This window comes from Protopterus annectens, chromosome 1.part0 (assembly GCF_019279795.1).
Source record: "Protopterus annectens isolate FY-2018-M chromosome 1.part0, PAN1.0, whole genome shotgun sequence".
In the NCBI taxonomy this organism is placed as follows: domain Eukaryota; kingdom Metazoa; phylum Chordata; order Ceratodontiformes; family Protopteridae; genus Protopterus; species Protopterus annectens.
In genome coordinates, this window is record NC_056725.1 from 463988088 (window position 1) to 464006857 (window position 18770).

General features: G+C 36.3%; 1 protein-coding gene across 2 annotated transcripts in view; it reads left to right on the plus strand.

Annotated features, from left to right (window-relative positions):
* LOC122792914 (5-aminolevulinate synthase, erythroid-specific, mitochondrial-like) overlaps positions 1–18770 on the plus strand; it is a 199260-nt gene that overhangs the window by 43345 nt on the left and 137145 nt on the right. For both annotated transcript variants that reach the window (XM_044060480.1, XM_044060489.1), the window contains exons 2-3: positions 6291–6477; positions 18118–18327. In XM_044060480.1, coding sequence (XP_043916415.1) covers positions 6309–6477; positions 18118–18327 — 379 coding nt within the window. In that variant the 5' untranslated portion in view covers positions 6291–6308. The remainder of the gene's footprint in view (positions 1–6290; positions 6478–18117; positions 18328–18770) is intronic.

The following is an 18770-nucleotide window of genomic DNA, read 5'->3' on the forward strand; positions in this document are numbered from 1 at the left end:
CATAGACTAGACTGCTTAGTGCTTACAGAAATGTTAATCTTTCCATTCTTGGGAACAAGCATTGCACATGAACTCTAACCCATTTAGTCAGGCAGTGACTGCATACCACAGAAAGAAACTTACTTTTAACGACGCATTCCAAGTCATGCATAGTGCTTGTATGTGAGTGTGCGCGTGCATATGTGTGTGTGTGTGTGTGTGTGTGTGTGTGTGTGTGTGTGTGTGTGCATATACATGTATTTATAGCTGTTTGCGTGTGTGTGTGTATGTGTGTGTGTGTGTGTGTGTGTGTGTGTGTGTGTGTGTGTCTGCATATCAGGCTCAAGGTTGTCACCTGATCACTCTTGGTTGTTTCAAATAACCTGGTCTGAAAGTGTAGAGCTGCAGTACAGGTAAGTGCTACAAACTAATAAATAATGATATAATGCTTCCATTTTCCCAAGGTAGTTAGGGCACAGCTTAAATTGGCAGCTGAGAGGTACTGGAATACTGACCCAGTTCTTCACTACCCTGCCACACTGCATATCAAATGAAAACCACGGTAGCTGGTGATACCAACTGAGGACCCTAGCTTATGACCTTATGACCTTATGATAGTACCACTTATCTTACCTCTGAGAAAACATCCAATCTTCTCTCATTATAGGTAGCCTGATTGGTCTTCAAGTCATCTGTTTTGAAAGATTTCTGTGCTCAAATAATTCCACAGAAATGCAGCAACGTTTGTGTATGTATTGAATTTCCAGACTTCTTTTTACACTTAATAGCTGCAAAAAGTCTACCTCTAAACTTGCTCCTGCTTGCTGGAATTATCTATCTGAACACATCAAACAAATTAAAAATCTTATTTTTTTTTTCAAGAAGTCACTCCATGCTCACCTGCTTGAAGAAAAAATGCCATTGCTTCAAAGATACTTTTTAAATGTCTTTTTTGCCGCGCCCTCCAACAATCCATCCATACCCTCTTCCATATTGCTACCTTTAGAACTCACTAACCTCTCTCCCTCTTTTTTCTCATACTTTGAGCACTTGTAACAAGGAGATAGTCTAGGGAAATTATATAAAGGTAGATGTAGGTCATTACTGTCTTTTTCTTCAGTGCATATATTTCTTCTGTATTCTGTTGCCTATATGTTTACTTAAGTTCACTGTTAGTTTTGTTGACATATTTATTTTCTATCCCTTCTTTTAATCATTTTACCTTATATTATGCTATTTATATAATTGTGCTATGTATTTTTAAAATTATTTCTTGTATGTATTACTTAATGTATTTATAAAATTATTTCTAAATGTTATGCCTTCTGTATTCATTGTATGTGTCTGTTACTATAAGACATTTTGTTGTACGTATATTGCTAACTGCTTGGCCCAGGTAGCCACTGAAAAGGGTTACTGAACCAGCTCACTTACCTGGTTAACAAACATTAAATAAATAAAAAAGGATATACAATAAAATAAATACAATTTCTTAAATATTTATAACATATTTTAGTATTTAATATCCTTTATGCTTCTGCTGCAAGCTCCTTCCCATTGTACTCCGGTCCCAAACACAATCCGAGACCCTGGCAAAAGTGAAAAGGTTTTATTATTGAATATGAATTAAAGTATAATACATGGCTGCAAAAACAGTAGTCTGGTTATACTCAAAAACATTTTGGACACAGAAATTGCATGCACATTTCAAGTTATATCTACAGTTCATTTAAGAAGAAGAAAAAGATACAAGATCAAAAAGAAACCAACCAATAGCACTATTTGATTATTAATATATCAAACTGCAAGGTGATAATGCAAATGTCTCTTTAAATGATTAATACCAAAGGCAACATGGACATTTTTTCCAGATCTTGTTGGGGCTCTGCACCTCCATATGCATGCGGAGAGCCACACACACACACACACCACTTAAATACATACCTAAATTAAAAAAAATAGTGAGGTCTGTGCCATGACTTTGAGTCACTGTTAAGGATAGAGAAATATTAATCTTCCAAATGTATTAAAGATTCAGTGAATAAATCCAGACCATCAAGCAATGAATCCAACAAATGAAATAAGTCAAAGAAACGCATTTGAAACATGAATACTGCCTTAACACATTTAATAAACTAGACATTTAAAAACAATAATGGGTTTGTCAAGTGCTCATGGTAAAACACATTAAAATCCGCTCATTAAATAACAAAATGCATTCACATAATTTAAAATAAAATTAATAAAATTGTTAAAAGTGAGCATTTTAGACTTCTTTGCTGTAGAACTGGTTTTAAACTACATGTTTAGTTAAGTCATGGAAACAAATTATCTTGTAAAGGAGAAATCCACGTATATTTAATCAGTCCAATGTGTTGGACTATGTTACCACCAAACACATTACCATAACTAATTGTAAAACATGGAGAATTATACAGGCAAATTGTCATGTTATACCTTTAAGCTAGTCTTCATGAAGGCTGGACAGGTAAATGTAGATTTTCAACAGGGTTATCCTGTGCGTCCTTGCTCAGTTTGTGGTAAGCACTATTAAGTGCATGGAAAGGAAATCATACATTTTAAGTGACTTCTTAAAAGTGCATATGGCTAAGCATCTTATGGTCTTCATAATCACATGCTTACATGATTCCTATATCCTTATGTTCTTAAATAAAGCATTACTTCAAATACTATTTCTAATATCCAAGTTATGTTCAGTTAAAAAATTCCATCAACCACTGGATCATTGTACCATCATAAAATGTGTGTTAGAAGGACTTGTGTCTAGCTATATATATATATATATCAGATTATTTCTGGTACAATCAGCAAAAAATTAAAGTGAAGTATTTTCTTAGTAACTGAATGATCAAAAGTGAAAGTGAATAGTATAGATTTACAAATCACACAATTCTTACAATGTAAAGTAAGTTGCTGCTCACTTAAAGCACCTCTTGTTTTCTCTCTATAATATAATAAAGCTGTCATTTTAGATTATATATATTCTTAAAGGCAAATGCAGGAGCATCTCCAGTAATACCCCAATAATACCTGTCACCTACAAAGTTAGAGACTTGTGTCCTCTGCTCCCACCCTACCAAAGTCACTTAGCAAATATCACATTCAAACTGATACTTCCGATGCTAGCAATGTCTGTCCTCTCCTTTTCCATATCAATGTCTGTCCACCTTCCTTTCCCATAGCAATGTCAGTCCCCCCCCTTTTCCATAGCAATGTCTGTCCACCCACATTTCCCATAGCAATGTCTGTCCACCCACATTTCCCATAGCAATGTCTGTCCCCCCTCCTTTCCCATAGCAATGTCTGTCCCCCCTCCTTTCCCATAGCAATGTCTGTCCCCCCTCCTTTCCCATAGCAATGTCAGTCCCCTCTCATTTTCCATATCAATGTTTGTCCACCCTCCTTTCCCATAGCAATGTCTGTCCACCCTCCTTTCCCATAGCAATGTCTGTCCACCCTCCTTTCCCATAGCAATGTCAGTCCCCCCTCCTTTTCCATATCAATGTCTGTCCACCCTCCTTTCCCATAGCAATGTCTGTCCTCTCCTTTCCCATAGCAATGTCAGTCCCCCTTCCTTTTCCATATCAATGTCTGTTCACCCTCCTTTCCCATAGCAATGTCTGTCCCCTCCTTTCCCATAGCAATGCCTGTCCACCCTCCTTTCCCATAGCAATGCCTGTCCACCCTCCTTTCCCATAGCAATGTCAGCCCCCCCTCCTTTTCCATATCAGTGTCTGTCCACCCTCCTTTCCCATAGCAATGTCAGTCCTCCCTTCTTTCTCACATCACTGCTTTCATCTCCTCCTCTTCCTACCCCAATTTCTTTGCATTGCATAATCATACTGATCTGTCATATTTTGGGTTAGTATTGTTTGTTCCCTTTCTCTGTTCTGTGCCGGATTTTATCTTTTGTATACAGTCTAAGTATTTATTGTCTGTTCTGCATGCATGGCATCCTTTGCTTTCATCTCATTTAAAAAACATGATCATTCAGATTTACTGTTTCAAACCAGCTCTGAACACCTTGTCCTTCAGAGCTAAGATAGGGCCTGCCCCTGGAACAGAGGTGATCACTTTTCCAGGTGCCTACCATATTCCTAGCAGTCTCAAGTAGTTCTCCCTTTACCATTGCCACAGCCTGTCATTATATTCCCTATTCTCTCCTTCCTTAACCTGAAAGCTGATGGCATCGACAACCTTCCTGAGAATGCTACCTCCAACTCCCTACACTGACATTTCCTCATCACCTTCCCAATCCTGCTTGATGCTACTATAACTGCCTGCTATGACAAGCTGCTGGAGCATGCATTCACGTTTATTCATGCATTTGTTCTTTAGTTCTTCGTGTTTCAGTTGCCTTTACGTTTTTATATGCATTCACTGTGACATATCCATCCATCCCCTTTGCTGACCACCTTGGTTATCTTCTCCCATGTCTTACAAAGTATAAGCCCCAAAATTGGTTTCATTATAACTTCTCTCTCCTGCCTCCCTTGTGGAGACTCTCAGATGAGTGAGGACAACAAAACTCATTTTGAAGATACTCAGTAGATGACAAAGTGAAAGAGGAATAGTTTTGTCTTCTTTTCAGACAAAGGATAGTGAATGACCAAACCAGATTTTCTGGGGAAATATTAAGGTCAAGAATGGTGAAAGAATTCAAACATTCTTTGGGGGAGGCACAATTATGTTACAGTGTACAGAAACATATAGTATACGTGATGCTGTTAAATACATAAATGCTTGCTAGCTTGCTGACACACAGAGGGAGTTACCATCTTCGATGTTGGTGACCCAGTTTCATTAGGACCAGGGTTCTACAGCACCACCTGGTAGCAGTTGGATCAAATAGTTGACATCCTACTGCCCTCCCTCTAAGAAGGTTTAGGAGTACCAATTTGCCTGAGTGATCGTTTGTGAAGACCAAGGGATATGAGACTAAGGCAGCGTCTCAAGGGTTTTGGGTCGAGCTGCTAAGATGAAGCCCTATCATGAAGTATTATGTGCACGTGTTGGCCACAATACATGTTGTCTTTCCCAGGGTTGAAATCATTAAAAAAACTACAGCCTCCTATGCATGTCATCTAGGTTTCCTCTGCCAAGCTTCTCCGAGATCGGACGCCAACATGTTATTCTTCTGTAGGAAAAGAAAGTCTCCTAATGTGACATGCTGATATGGAGAGGCTAACAAAGGAGTAATGGATAGATAGATAAGGTAGGTAGATAGATAAAATGCATAGATGCTTCACCACTCTCAACTACCACAACACTGCTGACATGCATTTCCCAGACATTTTCCACAACACTAAATAAATCACACCATGAAAGTATTTGCATGTTTGATGGCACATGGCAAGGCATCCAGATGTGTCACTGGCAAACTGTTTTTGATTTCCAAACCATGCATTACAAGACTATACTGGGATGCATCCAGATGTGTCACTGGCAAACTGTTTTTGATTTCCAAACCATGCATTACAAGACTATACTGGGATGTGACCAATCAGCCAAGTGCCTGATGGCCTTCCTTTGGATGGAGTGAGGACAGAGCTTATGCTACAGGGCATACCTGTCACCCACAGAGTTACAGACTTTTGTCCCCTGATCCCACACTACCAAATATGATAGGCAAACATTACATTCAAACTGGAAAAAAGGGACACTCGTTGGGGTTGATGTGGGGTTATGGTGTTGTGGGAGAGAGTTTTAGCTTTCAATGATGTCTGAGCAAAACTTTTTTTTTTTCACTTTGGTAACTGTGTGGATTTTATAGTAGAACTATTACCTTTTCTGGAGAAAGTCCTAGAAGCACAAGGAGGTTAAATGACTTGCACAAGGTCACAGAGTATGCATACACACTTTTTCTAATAACACTATCACACTCCTTATGGATAACTGCCTTTTGAATTTTGCACCTTATCTTCCTCTTGTTTTACTGTATATATTGCATTGTGGGAAAATCTTTACAATCCTTACATGTGTTGTCTAGTCCTGAATCCTAAATTCAGCACTGCAAGATAATATATTTAAAACAGAGTTTGTCTAGATTATACCTTTACTGTACCTATATATATATATATATATATATATATATATATATATATATATATATATAAAATCTGTCTGTCTCTGAGTAATCTAAATGTGTCAACTTCCTGTATGGTCGGTTTTGGATATTGCAGAAGTTATGTTCTCTTCAAACAATTTTTACAGTATTAATTGCTGAATTTTCAAAATACATATTTTGACTAAACATCCTTCTGATGTTTCATAATAAATTCTCTCCATAGTACTGGAAGTTTAAAATCATGTCGTCCATTCTTCACCGTTGTCCTTTCCTGACTAATGGATCAAAGGCCTTTGTTCATTACTCAAGGCCACTGCTAACACAGCTTGCTTCACGATGTCCAGTCTTGCTACCTCGCAGCCTTACCAACACTGCTGTGAAACTTCAGTTGATGAAAGAGTCACCACCAGGTGAGAAAATGTGTAAATGTGCCAGGTGAAATGGCAATCATTCAGTGTATTAATGCGCAATGCTGCCAGACTTTAAGGTGTAAATATTTTCTCAGGGGCAGTTATGTTTCAGTAAAGCACAGAGAACTTATACTCATGTTACTTCTAAAAAGTTGCAAGTAATGTAACTATAATAAGCAGCCTTTCTGTTTATTTCATGTCCTCAAAATGGATGGACTTAATACATCTGAGTGCTTATATTTCACTATTCAGTGACTGTTAAAGATGTCTGGAATTAAAAGTAATGGGTTTTGCTTGTGACATCACAGTCTGCCACTATGGAAATGTGTATTTTCATGAAAGGAGAGGAGCATTTTACTTCACCTCAGAGTTTATTCTTGCTAGGAAGTAGGAATGCAGCCTTGTAAATATCCCAAATTAAAATTATACAATCTGAAGTACAGTGTTTCACTTTTTGTTGGTAAACAGGTTTCAGATTTAGGAAGTTATTTTAGAATTTTGTAAATTGTAACACCATTTCTGTAAAGTATCATGAAAGTAATGCACAACACAAAACAACCATAGGATTGCAGTGTCTCTCTTGCAACTTTACAGTTTATATTCATTCTGAAATGGTTGTACCTTAAGGGAAGTTCCATATTATCCTAAAGTGCAGTTGGTCTTGTACTCATGTTTTGCTAGACTTTGCCCCTCTATTTATTGAACAGAAGGCGTTCTTTATGTAGCAGAGGTTTTCAAGAAATATTACATTTGAATGTTGCAGTTAAAGTTAATTCAGAAAATTGATTGAGAAACCTTTGTCTAGTTTCTCCTCTTTAAAGTTATAATTTCCAAATCCATTCCTTTAAAATAGTAGATGGAAGTTTTGACCTAACTTCACTAAAATCTAACAGCCATGAAACAAGTATATATAAAGTAAGAGATAATATTAACTGCATGCTGAATAAAATAACCTGTGCTTAAATGTATGTTTTCATCCTTGTTTTTTTCTTATGAATAATAGAAAAAAAATCAACGCTAGACAAAAAGCGGATATATATCTAGTCTTTTATTACTAAAATGCCTTTTCACATATATTATCATGATATTATGGTGTCTGCAAATCATACTAAACTATTTTGCTGACTGTGTCTCATTAATTTGATAAGGTGCAACACAATGGAAAGAATATTAATAAAATATTTAGGTTCATAGGTAGTTACTAGGCCTGTCATCAAGGAGAACATGAGGAGCCCAGCCCAATATCTGAACTGCCCCAAAGCACTGTCAGGTTAAGTGATTAGTTTAGGGTCACGAGGCTGCAGGAATCAAACCCTGTTCAACAGGACGCAGCTTGTTAACAGCTCATAACCTTGATCTTCTATGCTAACTGTCAGACTTTATTATACATTGATGTTTTAAAATCCTGTACCTGAACACCCAACATATGCTTTTGTACACCACAGCTGAGCAATAACGTTTATAAAATACGTAACTAAATTCTGAAAACACCATGCAAAGCATGAGTAAAATCACAATTATCCACGCCATTTGGACTTACGGCTTTAGATGCCATTCCATTGTTCTTTCTGGGGCCATAATGGAACCACCACCCCCAGCATTCCCGCTACGACTCTGTGTCTATTCTAAAATGACAGGGTATAGCTACCTACTACCTAATAGAATGAGTGTTTTATGGAATATCAGATCTCACGCTGCTGAACATTTTTCACGAAATGCACAGGGCACTTTAAATAGGTATACTCATGCACTGAGAACTGGGGTATGCCATGAAAAATCTTTTGAGCTGATGCAATTGAGGAGAGAATTTTTATCATCTGGGTGGTGTACATGCTACACTGGAAGTGCATATGTAAAGGAATGCATATTTTGAGATGAAGCCCTCATCTTTAAAATGCCAGAAAACAAACAACTGGATTTTAGATTGGTTTTGTGGAGTCAAGTGTGCATTTTCAGAATGAAAGAAAATGTGAAATCAGAATCATAGCAGCGAAGATGGCATGATTCAATATTTTTCTTCACAAATGTATCCTTTTCTTCTTATACATTACCCCTATTTTTCTACTTACATAAGATATAACAACCCTTCCATACTCTGTCTATCCCATGTCTTTTATCTATCCTTCTATTACATTATTCAGTCTTTACTGTAAAATCAATGCTGCTACCTTATAAGCAGTAACATCACTAGTGGCCTAAGATTATTCATTTCCTTTCTTTCAAATAAACATCAGTTTTCACGCATCTACTATCATACATCACACAACTCATTCAAAATCCTTGTGGCCATTTCTAATCGGCATGTCTCAAAATGCTCAGAGAAACCATACTCTGTGGCATTTCTTACAAGCAAACTCACATTTTCATTGTTTTCTGTGTTTGCTCTTCTACCTTAATATCCCTTTCAGTTAAATTCTGTTCATTATCAGGCAAATATACCCCTTCCTGCCCCAACCCACATACACTTCTTTCCAAGTTTCTCTGTTAAATGATTTTGTAATACTTTTAACATATCTCATGGTTTGGTTAAAATCCCTCACTTATACTGCAGCATTTATTTTATTATGTATTTTAGTTTCTTCTTCAACACTATAAAGGATGCACTTCCTGTATCACATCTTTCACTATATATTTCTGCCCAAAATAGCAACCTTTTATTTTTATTTTTACAGTAACCACTGCGTCTTCTTCATTGCCTGTCTTTCCCCTCCTTTCTGTATAGCCTTATGTAATGCATTTGTCACCTTATTACACAATACACTGTCTTATCATTTCCTCTTCTACACTTTTCTTTAAATGTTGACAAAATAAATTACCCTTTAATGCCTTCTACCTGTCAGTCCATTTATTATAAAACATTTCACTTCCCTTCACAACATCTTTTCTCTGCTGCTTTCATTTCATCTATTTCAGGTTCAAACATATTCTCCATACTTCTTTTTTTCTCCCTTTTCAATAAATATCTAAAAGGACTCACTGTGGACACATTTGTATTATATTTCACTCTTTACCACCACCAAAACCAACCATTCCCCAGAACAAAACATGCTTAAGCACTAACCTTTCCACTTACATTGACATAACATCTACTAAATTTACCAGTCTGGTTTCTTCAAATATATTTTATGTTTGTTTTATATCCATTCTGGTCTTAGTTACTTCATTTTAATGACCTTTCACATAGTTGAAATTACCTTCTCAAACTTTTAACTTGATTATCTGAAACAAGTATGTAACTGGTAGGTTATTGAGTGGTTATTTCCATTTTAAACAAGTCACCACAGATTTGTCATGCAGCATCTACTCTGGAACAAGCTTCCTCTCAAAATTAAGCAGTGTTACACACTGTCTACCTTCAAAAAGGAGCTGGATATTCATAAATTCATCCTTGGTTTGATTGGCCTGTCCCTCCTTGCATGAGGAGATAAAGCGTAAGGGTGGGTAGTGGCAATGTATAAATGTCCATTTGGCTTATTTGCCTTGTAACTCCTCTAATCCTATGATCCCGTGATGATCCTATATGGGCTGCTTTGGCTTGCCATTATGACAGGATTGGCCTTCAATATTTTGATAAAAAAATTACCAATGCAGCCCAAGGTGAAATTCACAATGAGTTTAATCATCCAAGTCTAAAATATCAAGGTCTAATATAACATCTTCTGGAACCGACTAAGCACTTTCACCCAACCAAGGGCATCTTCAGAGTCAGTTAATACAGAATTACTGGTTGCTTTTAAAACAATTTGTAACTCAACATTAGCCAATAAAACTCAAAAAACAATCAAATAACAATCAAATAATTAACATCAGTAATTGAACTATTGATTCACCATGTATTTTTAACCCTTCATATTGTTACCACAGTAACTATTTGTGATGTATCATTTAGTAAAGTAACACATCTAACAAAATATTCACAAATCTGTCTGTAAATAATAAATAGCAAATAAAACAATAAATAAATAAACTGCTATCCCAATGTATTTTGAATTTTGAATTTTGATGTTATACCAACAAAGCCTTTTGTTTTAAAATACAGGCTAAAGAAATAACATCATTGATGCCAGGCTTTGTACTAGCATCCAGTCTTACTTGCCATAAGCACTTCTTTATTTCTAACATGTTCTGATAATCACCCCCAAAATCTGTCGTGTAAATCCTATCTATCACAAAAAATATAAATTTATTAAAACTTACACAGCTTTGACTGTGAATAAATAAAAGAGTTTGTTATTTTTTTATTCTTTATATCTCTAGTGTGTTCAAGTATTCTTTGTTTATATTTGTTTATTTGATATAAAGAATAAAAAAATAACAAATTCTTTATTTATTCACAGTCAAAGCTGTGTAAGTTTTAATAAATTTATATTTTTTGTGATAGATAGGATTTACACGACAGATTTTGGGGGTGATTATCAGAACATGTTAGAAGTAAAGGAGTGCTTATGGCAAGTAAGACTGGATGCTAGTACAAAGCCTGGCATCAATGATGTTATTTCTTTAGCCTGTATTTTAAAACAAAAGGCTTTGTTGGTATAACATCAAAATTCAAAATTCAAAATACATTGGGATAGCAGTTTGTTTATTTATTTATTGTTTTATTTGCTATTTATTATTTACAGACAAATTTGTGAATATTTTGTTAGATGTGTTACTTTACTAAATGATACATCACAAATAGTTACTGTGGTAACAATATGAAGGGTTAAAAAATACATGGTGAATCAATAGATCAATTACTGATGTTAATTATTTGATTGTTATTTGATTGTTTTTTGAGTTTTATTGGCTAATGTTGAGTTACAAATTGTTTTAAAAGCAACCAGTAATTCTGTATTAACTGACTCTGAAGATGCCCTTGGTTGGGTGAAAGCGCTTAATCGGTTCCAGAAGATGTTATTGTAGATCTTGATATTTTAGACTTGGATGATTAAACTCGTTGTGAATTTCAACTTGGGCTGCATTGGTAATTTTTTTACCTTTTCTTTTTCCATTTTTCTGCTTCAATATTTTGAACCTGATACAGTCATGGTCCTACTTACCTATAGGACCAGTTGGTGCCCCCTGACTTAAGGTGCAACCTGTGTTATCTGGGGATAGGCAGCTGATAATACAAAATGAGACCTGAGACTTCTGGTAGGTATTTATTTACCTACCTTCTCATGAATATATGGCTACTAAAAAACGTAGCACTTCCTCAGTGAAGGCTGACTGTTCAAATTTCACATAACATGACAATAGTTTCAGCTTTAAATATGCCCTTGATATATATAAAACAGTGTGAATTCCAACTGTTATTGTGTCTGTCTACAATATATGCCAAAAATTTAGAAGAACTGATTTTTCAGTATATTGGCATTTTTAATACTGGATTTGGTAACTAGATCATCAACACAATGATATATGTTCCAGTATCCTATGTGCTATTTACACAAAAGGATTAATTTTATTAAAGAAAATCTGCCTTTCTTTAAACGTAACTGATGCATGCAAGCTGTAGATTTTAATAATATAGCCTTCTTCTATGATGGTTTCATATAAGGCCCCCTGTTGTTGTTTAGTAATTCTGTTAACAATTCTAAATTCTTTTAACTCTTTGTTCATACTGTTACTCCTGCATACTCATTCTTCCAGACCTGCAGTGTCACTTTCCTTCTCCAGAAACTCTTTAATGTCTGCCGTTCATATTCACTTCTGATTCTATCGTTTATTCATTTCACATCTGTTCTTACTCTGGTATCGTATATTCATTTCACATCTGTCCTTCTCTGGTATTGTATATTCATTTCACATCTGTCCTTACTCTGGTATTGTATAGTCATTTCAAATCTGTTAACTACAGTGCTTTTTTCATCCTTCTCACCCAATATGTTCATATTATTTATGTTAACTTGCAGAATGTGCAGTCGCTTGTGCATTTTAATGATCCAGGTGTCTTGACACTAATTTTGTTTTTTTGCTGTACCTTTCCTATGTTTCATTTTAGTAATTGTATACAAACTATATATATATATATATATATATATATATATATATATATATATATATATAATGTTTTTCTCTTTTTATCATTGTTGTAAATTAGTTCTTATTATTTAACATAACCACCTGTTGCTCTATTATCTTGTCATTTTTCCTTGTGTCCTTTTCTTCTCTGCTACATAACTCCATCATTGTGTAACACTTTGTTCACTACATCAGTTAGCAGACTACTTTTTCATCCTCTCATAATCATTTTATCACTTTATCTAAAGAAGTCGGCTATCTCCTTCCATTCACTTTAATTGCATCACTTTTTCCATGCCCTTTTGCTTCAAAGAATTCATAGGTCTTCTAGACTGTAGTACATTTAAGTGTCCTGACTATTCACAAAAGTGGATTCCTGATCTAGCCTGCATAATTAGTGTCACAGCCATGTCTTTAAACATTGTATTAAGCATGTGTTCCAAGCTTCAGTTTATTACATTGAGTATATTATTTCTGGGACCCATCTCCATATTGCTACAGGTGACCCACATTTGATTTGTTGCTCAAGTGCCTGTAAGAGCTGATGAGGGAGGATGAGAGTGAGCAACTGCTGTCGCCTTACCCATTCTGGGGTGAGGGAGGTGGCACTGGCTGACCACAAGGATGACACCTAGCAAGAGCATTAGTTGTTACAGTCAATAGAGTCTAAGCATGCTGAGTCCATGCTGTCAAAGTGCTGTCGCACTACAAGCTGAGGGTAAGGTGGCAAACAAAGGCATGCTTCCCCTAGGGAGACAGGAACAACGGAGCTTGGAGAAGCTGCTGAGGGAGGAAGTGGCTCTTCCACATGGAGAGAGTAAGTCACCGCCCCCTGACCCACTCCTTACCACCTGATTGTCTTCAGGAAACAGAGAACTGATGCCATTTCCCAGGCAGGAATGAATGGCCATAAAGCTCTTGCCTAATCTGTTAATTCCTGTCTCTCACCTCCTAGAATGAACAGGACAACTAAATCCAAGAAAAGGAGCCATCAGATGACATTCTGTGGGAAGCAAAACAAAAAAGTGTATTATTTCTCACCCCTGTTCCAGAGTCTGATTTCATACTTAGCTTTATTTTTTTAATCTGCCGGAGAAATAAAACCTCTATTTTACAAATTCCAGAGAAGAAATATGGTACACCTGTGGCTACTCAGTGTATGTCACTTTGTAGTCCAAGGTTTGATTCTATCAGGTTCCAATTGCTTACCGAATGACTGAGCAAGTCATTTTTTTATTTATTTATTTTTCCCATCTGTTAATTGGGAAAGAGAACTGATCCCATTGAACCATTTTCATGTTCAGCCCAAGGAAATTACATTAGACAGAAGATAGCAAAGTTAACTTTTTCAAATGGATGCATGCCTAGTGATGAACAAGTATGAATATTTTACACACAAGCTATCAGAGCTACAATTAAACATATAACTATAAATAAAAAAGGATATAACTGCTAGAATTTAAACTGTTTAAAAATAGAGCATCTATACATACAGTATACACAATTAGATGTACAGTGGCAGAGGGAAGCTAGAAAGGAATGAAAAGTTAACACAGAGTGAAAGGAAGGTGGAAAAGATGGGACATGAGGTGAAGGAGACTTCATGGGTAGTGCTACCTACTGAATAGGGTTTACAAGAGGTCCATGTTAATCAGTGATAGATAGAGGCAATGAGTTTGCTGTATTATTTCCAGGCAACTTGATCTCATTTTTTTTAGGATTTGATAGCTACTTAACTCAGACTACTAAGGTTTTCATGAGGACTATACTGTGTGGTGAACTGGCACACACAAACATGTCCATTTTTCCTCTTGAGGTGTGAAAGTCTTGGCGATAACATAACACAACACCACTGATGCCAAAACAAATAAAACAGATCACTCATATATTTTTGCACAGTATTCAAAATAAAAATGAACATATGCACTGAGCACACAAAATATTCAATTGTAATTTATTATGCGATCTTACTGTTATTTTTTTATAAAATGGATTTATGCAATGTGTTTCACTTTGAAAATATCTAGCTATAGAACAATCCAAATCTATAGCATAAATGAAATAACAGTACTCATTTTAGTTTAAATGTATTATTTACCATTACTGATAATGTGAATTATATAGAATGACTATGGGCCATACAGCACTTATAGATTTTATAAAATTAATTAAGCCACAAATTTGTCATAATCGTGTATTTCCAGACTTTTGGTTTTCTATTTATCTATCTGTTACTCTCTTTTGACCAACTTGTTTTGGCTCTCCAGATTCCTTAATAGCATTATCTGATTCTTCCCATCTCTTCCCTATTTCCAGTGCCACCTATTTCACCTGTATTATTAGTTTTGCCTCCTGATACAATCCAGGGATCCACCATATGTGGCCAATGATGTCTAAGGAATACAATTTTCTTCTGTCTACCAGTTTCCTCATTCAACACTGTCTAGAAGTGCACCCATTATATTTAATATTCATGCATTGATACATAGATACATATGTGACCAAGCAAGCACACACACACACACACACACACACACACTTACATATTTTTACATATGCTCGCACGTGGACACACGCACACACACACCGACATATTTAGAGATATGCATGCACACACACGCATACACACACACACACACACACACACACACACACACACACACACTTACATATTTTACATATGCTCGCGTGTGGACACACACACACACACACACACACACACACACACACACACACACACACACACACACACACACAGGTACAGTCACTTACACATATTTATTTATTTATTGATAGACTGACATTTGATTCCTGGGAAAGTCTGACTGAGTAGGAGCCCATTTTCAGTGAAGGCCCAGGCAGAAAAGATGTAAAGTATTACAAAACATTTCAAAATTTTACAGTCTTTAATATAATACAAAATTTTAGTCAGTTGCAGGCTTATGGTATATTTAGAGATAGCCAGGGGAGAGAAATTGATAGATGTAAGGAAGTGAGTAAAGAAGGGAGACTAAAGAGATGTAAAGTTGTGTTGTAATGTTTTGTCTTCATTAATTTGCTTTATAGTACAACCGCAAATCATTCTGAAGTTTTCAAGATATTGAGGTGTTTTATATTTTTCTATCCTATATTAGTATTCTACTCTTTTTGGATGGGCAGATCGCATTACTTGTATTTCGTCTCTTCCATCTAGGAGATACAAGGCTATTCAGAATATTTAGGAAAGTTGCATTGAATTTATGTACAGCATCATCTAAGGGGAGGATTTTTATTAAGTTCAAGTTAACAGATGATGGGGTAGTGATAAACATTTCTGGGTTAAACTTGGAAATGCTGCGTGTTGTTTTATAAACATACTGTTTAAGTGGATGTGTGAGATATCTGGTTATATAGTTTGGGAAATGATCACTGAGACAGTCGGACTGTATTTGCTAGGGACTGATACCAGGATGCAGTCTAACAGGAAAACTGAAGTCTTACTATAATGTGTGCAACTATTAATTAACTGTTTGAAATCAAATAAGTTCACACTAGACTTAGTGGAGTTAAAGTTTATGTCCATCCTGTTGACATTCGCATCACCTAGTAGTATTTGTTCTTGTGAAAATGCTATGGATATCCAGTGTAGGATATCTTCCAGAATAGCTGTATTGTCACCAGGAGGGATGTAAAGAACAGCAATACATATTTGTTTATAATTGTTTAATTTCAGGAAAGTTATAAGAAGCTCTGCTGAATTGAATTTTGTTGTTGGTTTGCTATAAGGGAAAATGTGGTAGGTATTGGGAAATATTAAACAATACCACCACCTTTCCTCTTTATACGGTCATGACAGATGATATTATAGTTGGGCATTGTAATTCTGGAGTTGTTCATGCTGGACTTAAGCCAAGTTTCAGTTACAGCAAGAATATCAGTTTTACGTTGGGTTATTCAGGCATGTAGTTCAGCAACCTTATTTCTCATGCTTCTAACATTTATGACAGCAAAGATTAGATTACCGGGGTTGGTGGTTGACTGTTGTAGGGGTAAAGTAGTGTGTGGAAGAGAATTGTCTTGATGTTTATTGTGAAGGGTGGGGCCAGGACTATGGTGAATGTCTCCTCCTAGAATGATTTTAGTATATTAGGGACATTATTACAGAGAGTAATCAATTTACAGCCAATGTAAAGCAGTTAGCAGGGAGGTACAAAGTAGAACAGGTTTTCTTTCATTTCCTGAATGCAGAAACGTGTCATCCAGGATGACTAAGCAACTGGCATACATAGTGTAGGCTATTGATCTAGAGAAAGGACAGTGGCCAACTTAGTAAGTGGTCCTTAGAGTGCAAGGACTGCTCTTGGAGGGATTTAAAGCCAATTTCCATCAAAGATATGTATTTGATTAGTTGAAGTTAATAAACAGCAAGGTTCTTCAAGTTAAATTTTGCTTATATTATACAAAGACAAAATTCTCAGTGAAAATGTTTGGGAGTTAGCTCTTATGGCAGAGCTCCTGATGTATCAAGGTCAGATGTAGTGACCACAAGTTCTGGAAGGAAAGAAAAGAGAAAAACTCTACTAAAATGTTATATTATATTGACACACATGTATAATATGCATGTACAATACACACACACACACACACACACACACACACACACACACACACACACACACACACACACACACATATAGGTTCATAGGCTCGTAGGTGTTTACTAGGCTAATGACCACAAGGACCTTTTTAAGCCTAGCCATGCATCCTACATCTCTGATAAGTTCTGATATCCTTGGTAAGTGTAAGCATGGGCCTGGGAGATGAATCATTTACAGGTTACCTGTGTCCATTAGAGACACAGGTGCCAAACCAGGGATGAATTTCTGGTTTCTCACACACACACACACACGCACGCACACACACACACACACACACACACACACACACACACACACACACACACACACACACACACACACACACACACACACACACACACACACACACACAAGCATCAAGGTTGCGTTTATTGCTGACATGAGTTTTCAGCTCTAAAGCATACTGAATTCTTGATTCTTACCGGATGTCTCTCTTTAGGTGTAAGTAGTGGATGTAAACTACACATTGTAATCATAAAGCCTTCTTTATTGATGTCCTTGTACAAGGCCCTCCTTGGTTCTTTAATAATTCTGTTAACAATTTTAAGTTCTTTTAACTCTTCATTTGTACTGTTACTCCTGTCAGTGATGAAGTGATGAGGCTGCACAACTTGCCTAACATCCCCAAAATGGGAGAAATTCATTACTGCATCCCTTCCAACAGTGGACTTGTTTGCAAACCTAAGTCACCAACAACACAGTCAGGCGCCTTGCTCCTATGTCAGCAGGCTGGCTATCTTTATTTTTTTCATTATATATTATTTATAAAGTGTCTGTGGCAAAACACATTCATCAGATGTCTTTCCTTTTTTAGCTTGTATGTGGTGTTACTAGTCTTCATGTTTATTTGCTGTGCATATATTAGCACGTGCACAAAGTTTTTCAGTCTTGCAAAAATATTGTATATGACATCAGAACTGTTTTTTTTTTTTTTTTTTTTTTGTAGGGAGGCACTTGTACTTGTTTGTTACTGTTCATCTTTTCTTTCCATTTCTAGGTACTTTGAAAATCTCCACACAGCTGCCCCAGAACAGTCGTCATATTGGTCAGAGTGCTTCCCAAGCAGTGCCTGCAGCTGCTACTGCTGCCCAGGAGTTTAGTGCCTCAGCATGCCCCTTTATTAAGCCTGAGATAAAGGATGACGCCAGCAAAGTGATACGAAGGGCAAGTGCTGAAGTGCAAGAGGATGTCCATGACACCAGCTCAGGTAAAGCTACAGAACAACATCAGGAGATGGTCTGACTCCAAGAACACTGAAGCTTCTGTTATGATTAGGATGTTAACATACAGAGAGTTATGTAGACATAGGAAATGGAACCTATTCCCTGTCAGTTTTATATTGTTACAATGAATTATTGTAATTGCAGTACATGGGAAAAGCAGAAAATCTAAACTGTGAACTCAAAATGAGTGTCTAGCATTAGATGGCAATGAATTAAATGAGCAGGAACCTGGATCAGGATAGATCAGTAAATGTTCCACAACTGGATATTAATAACAGATATGAGGCAACGGCACCTTGGAAAGTAACATATAAGGTATGAAGTGGATGTAAATAAGGCAAGCAGGAGTATCAGAACCAGAACTTCAATATATTTGCTATCAGCACATCTGAGATGTCATTAAGGTATACCATTTTGTAGATGGTGC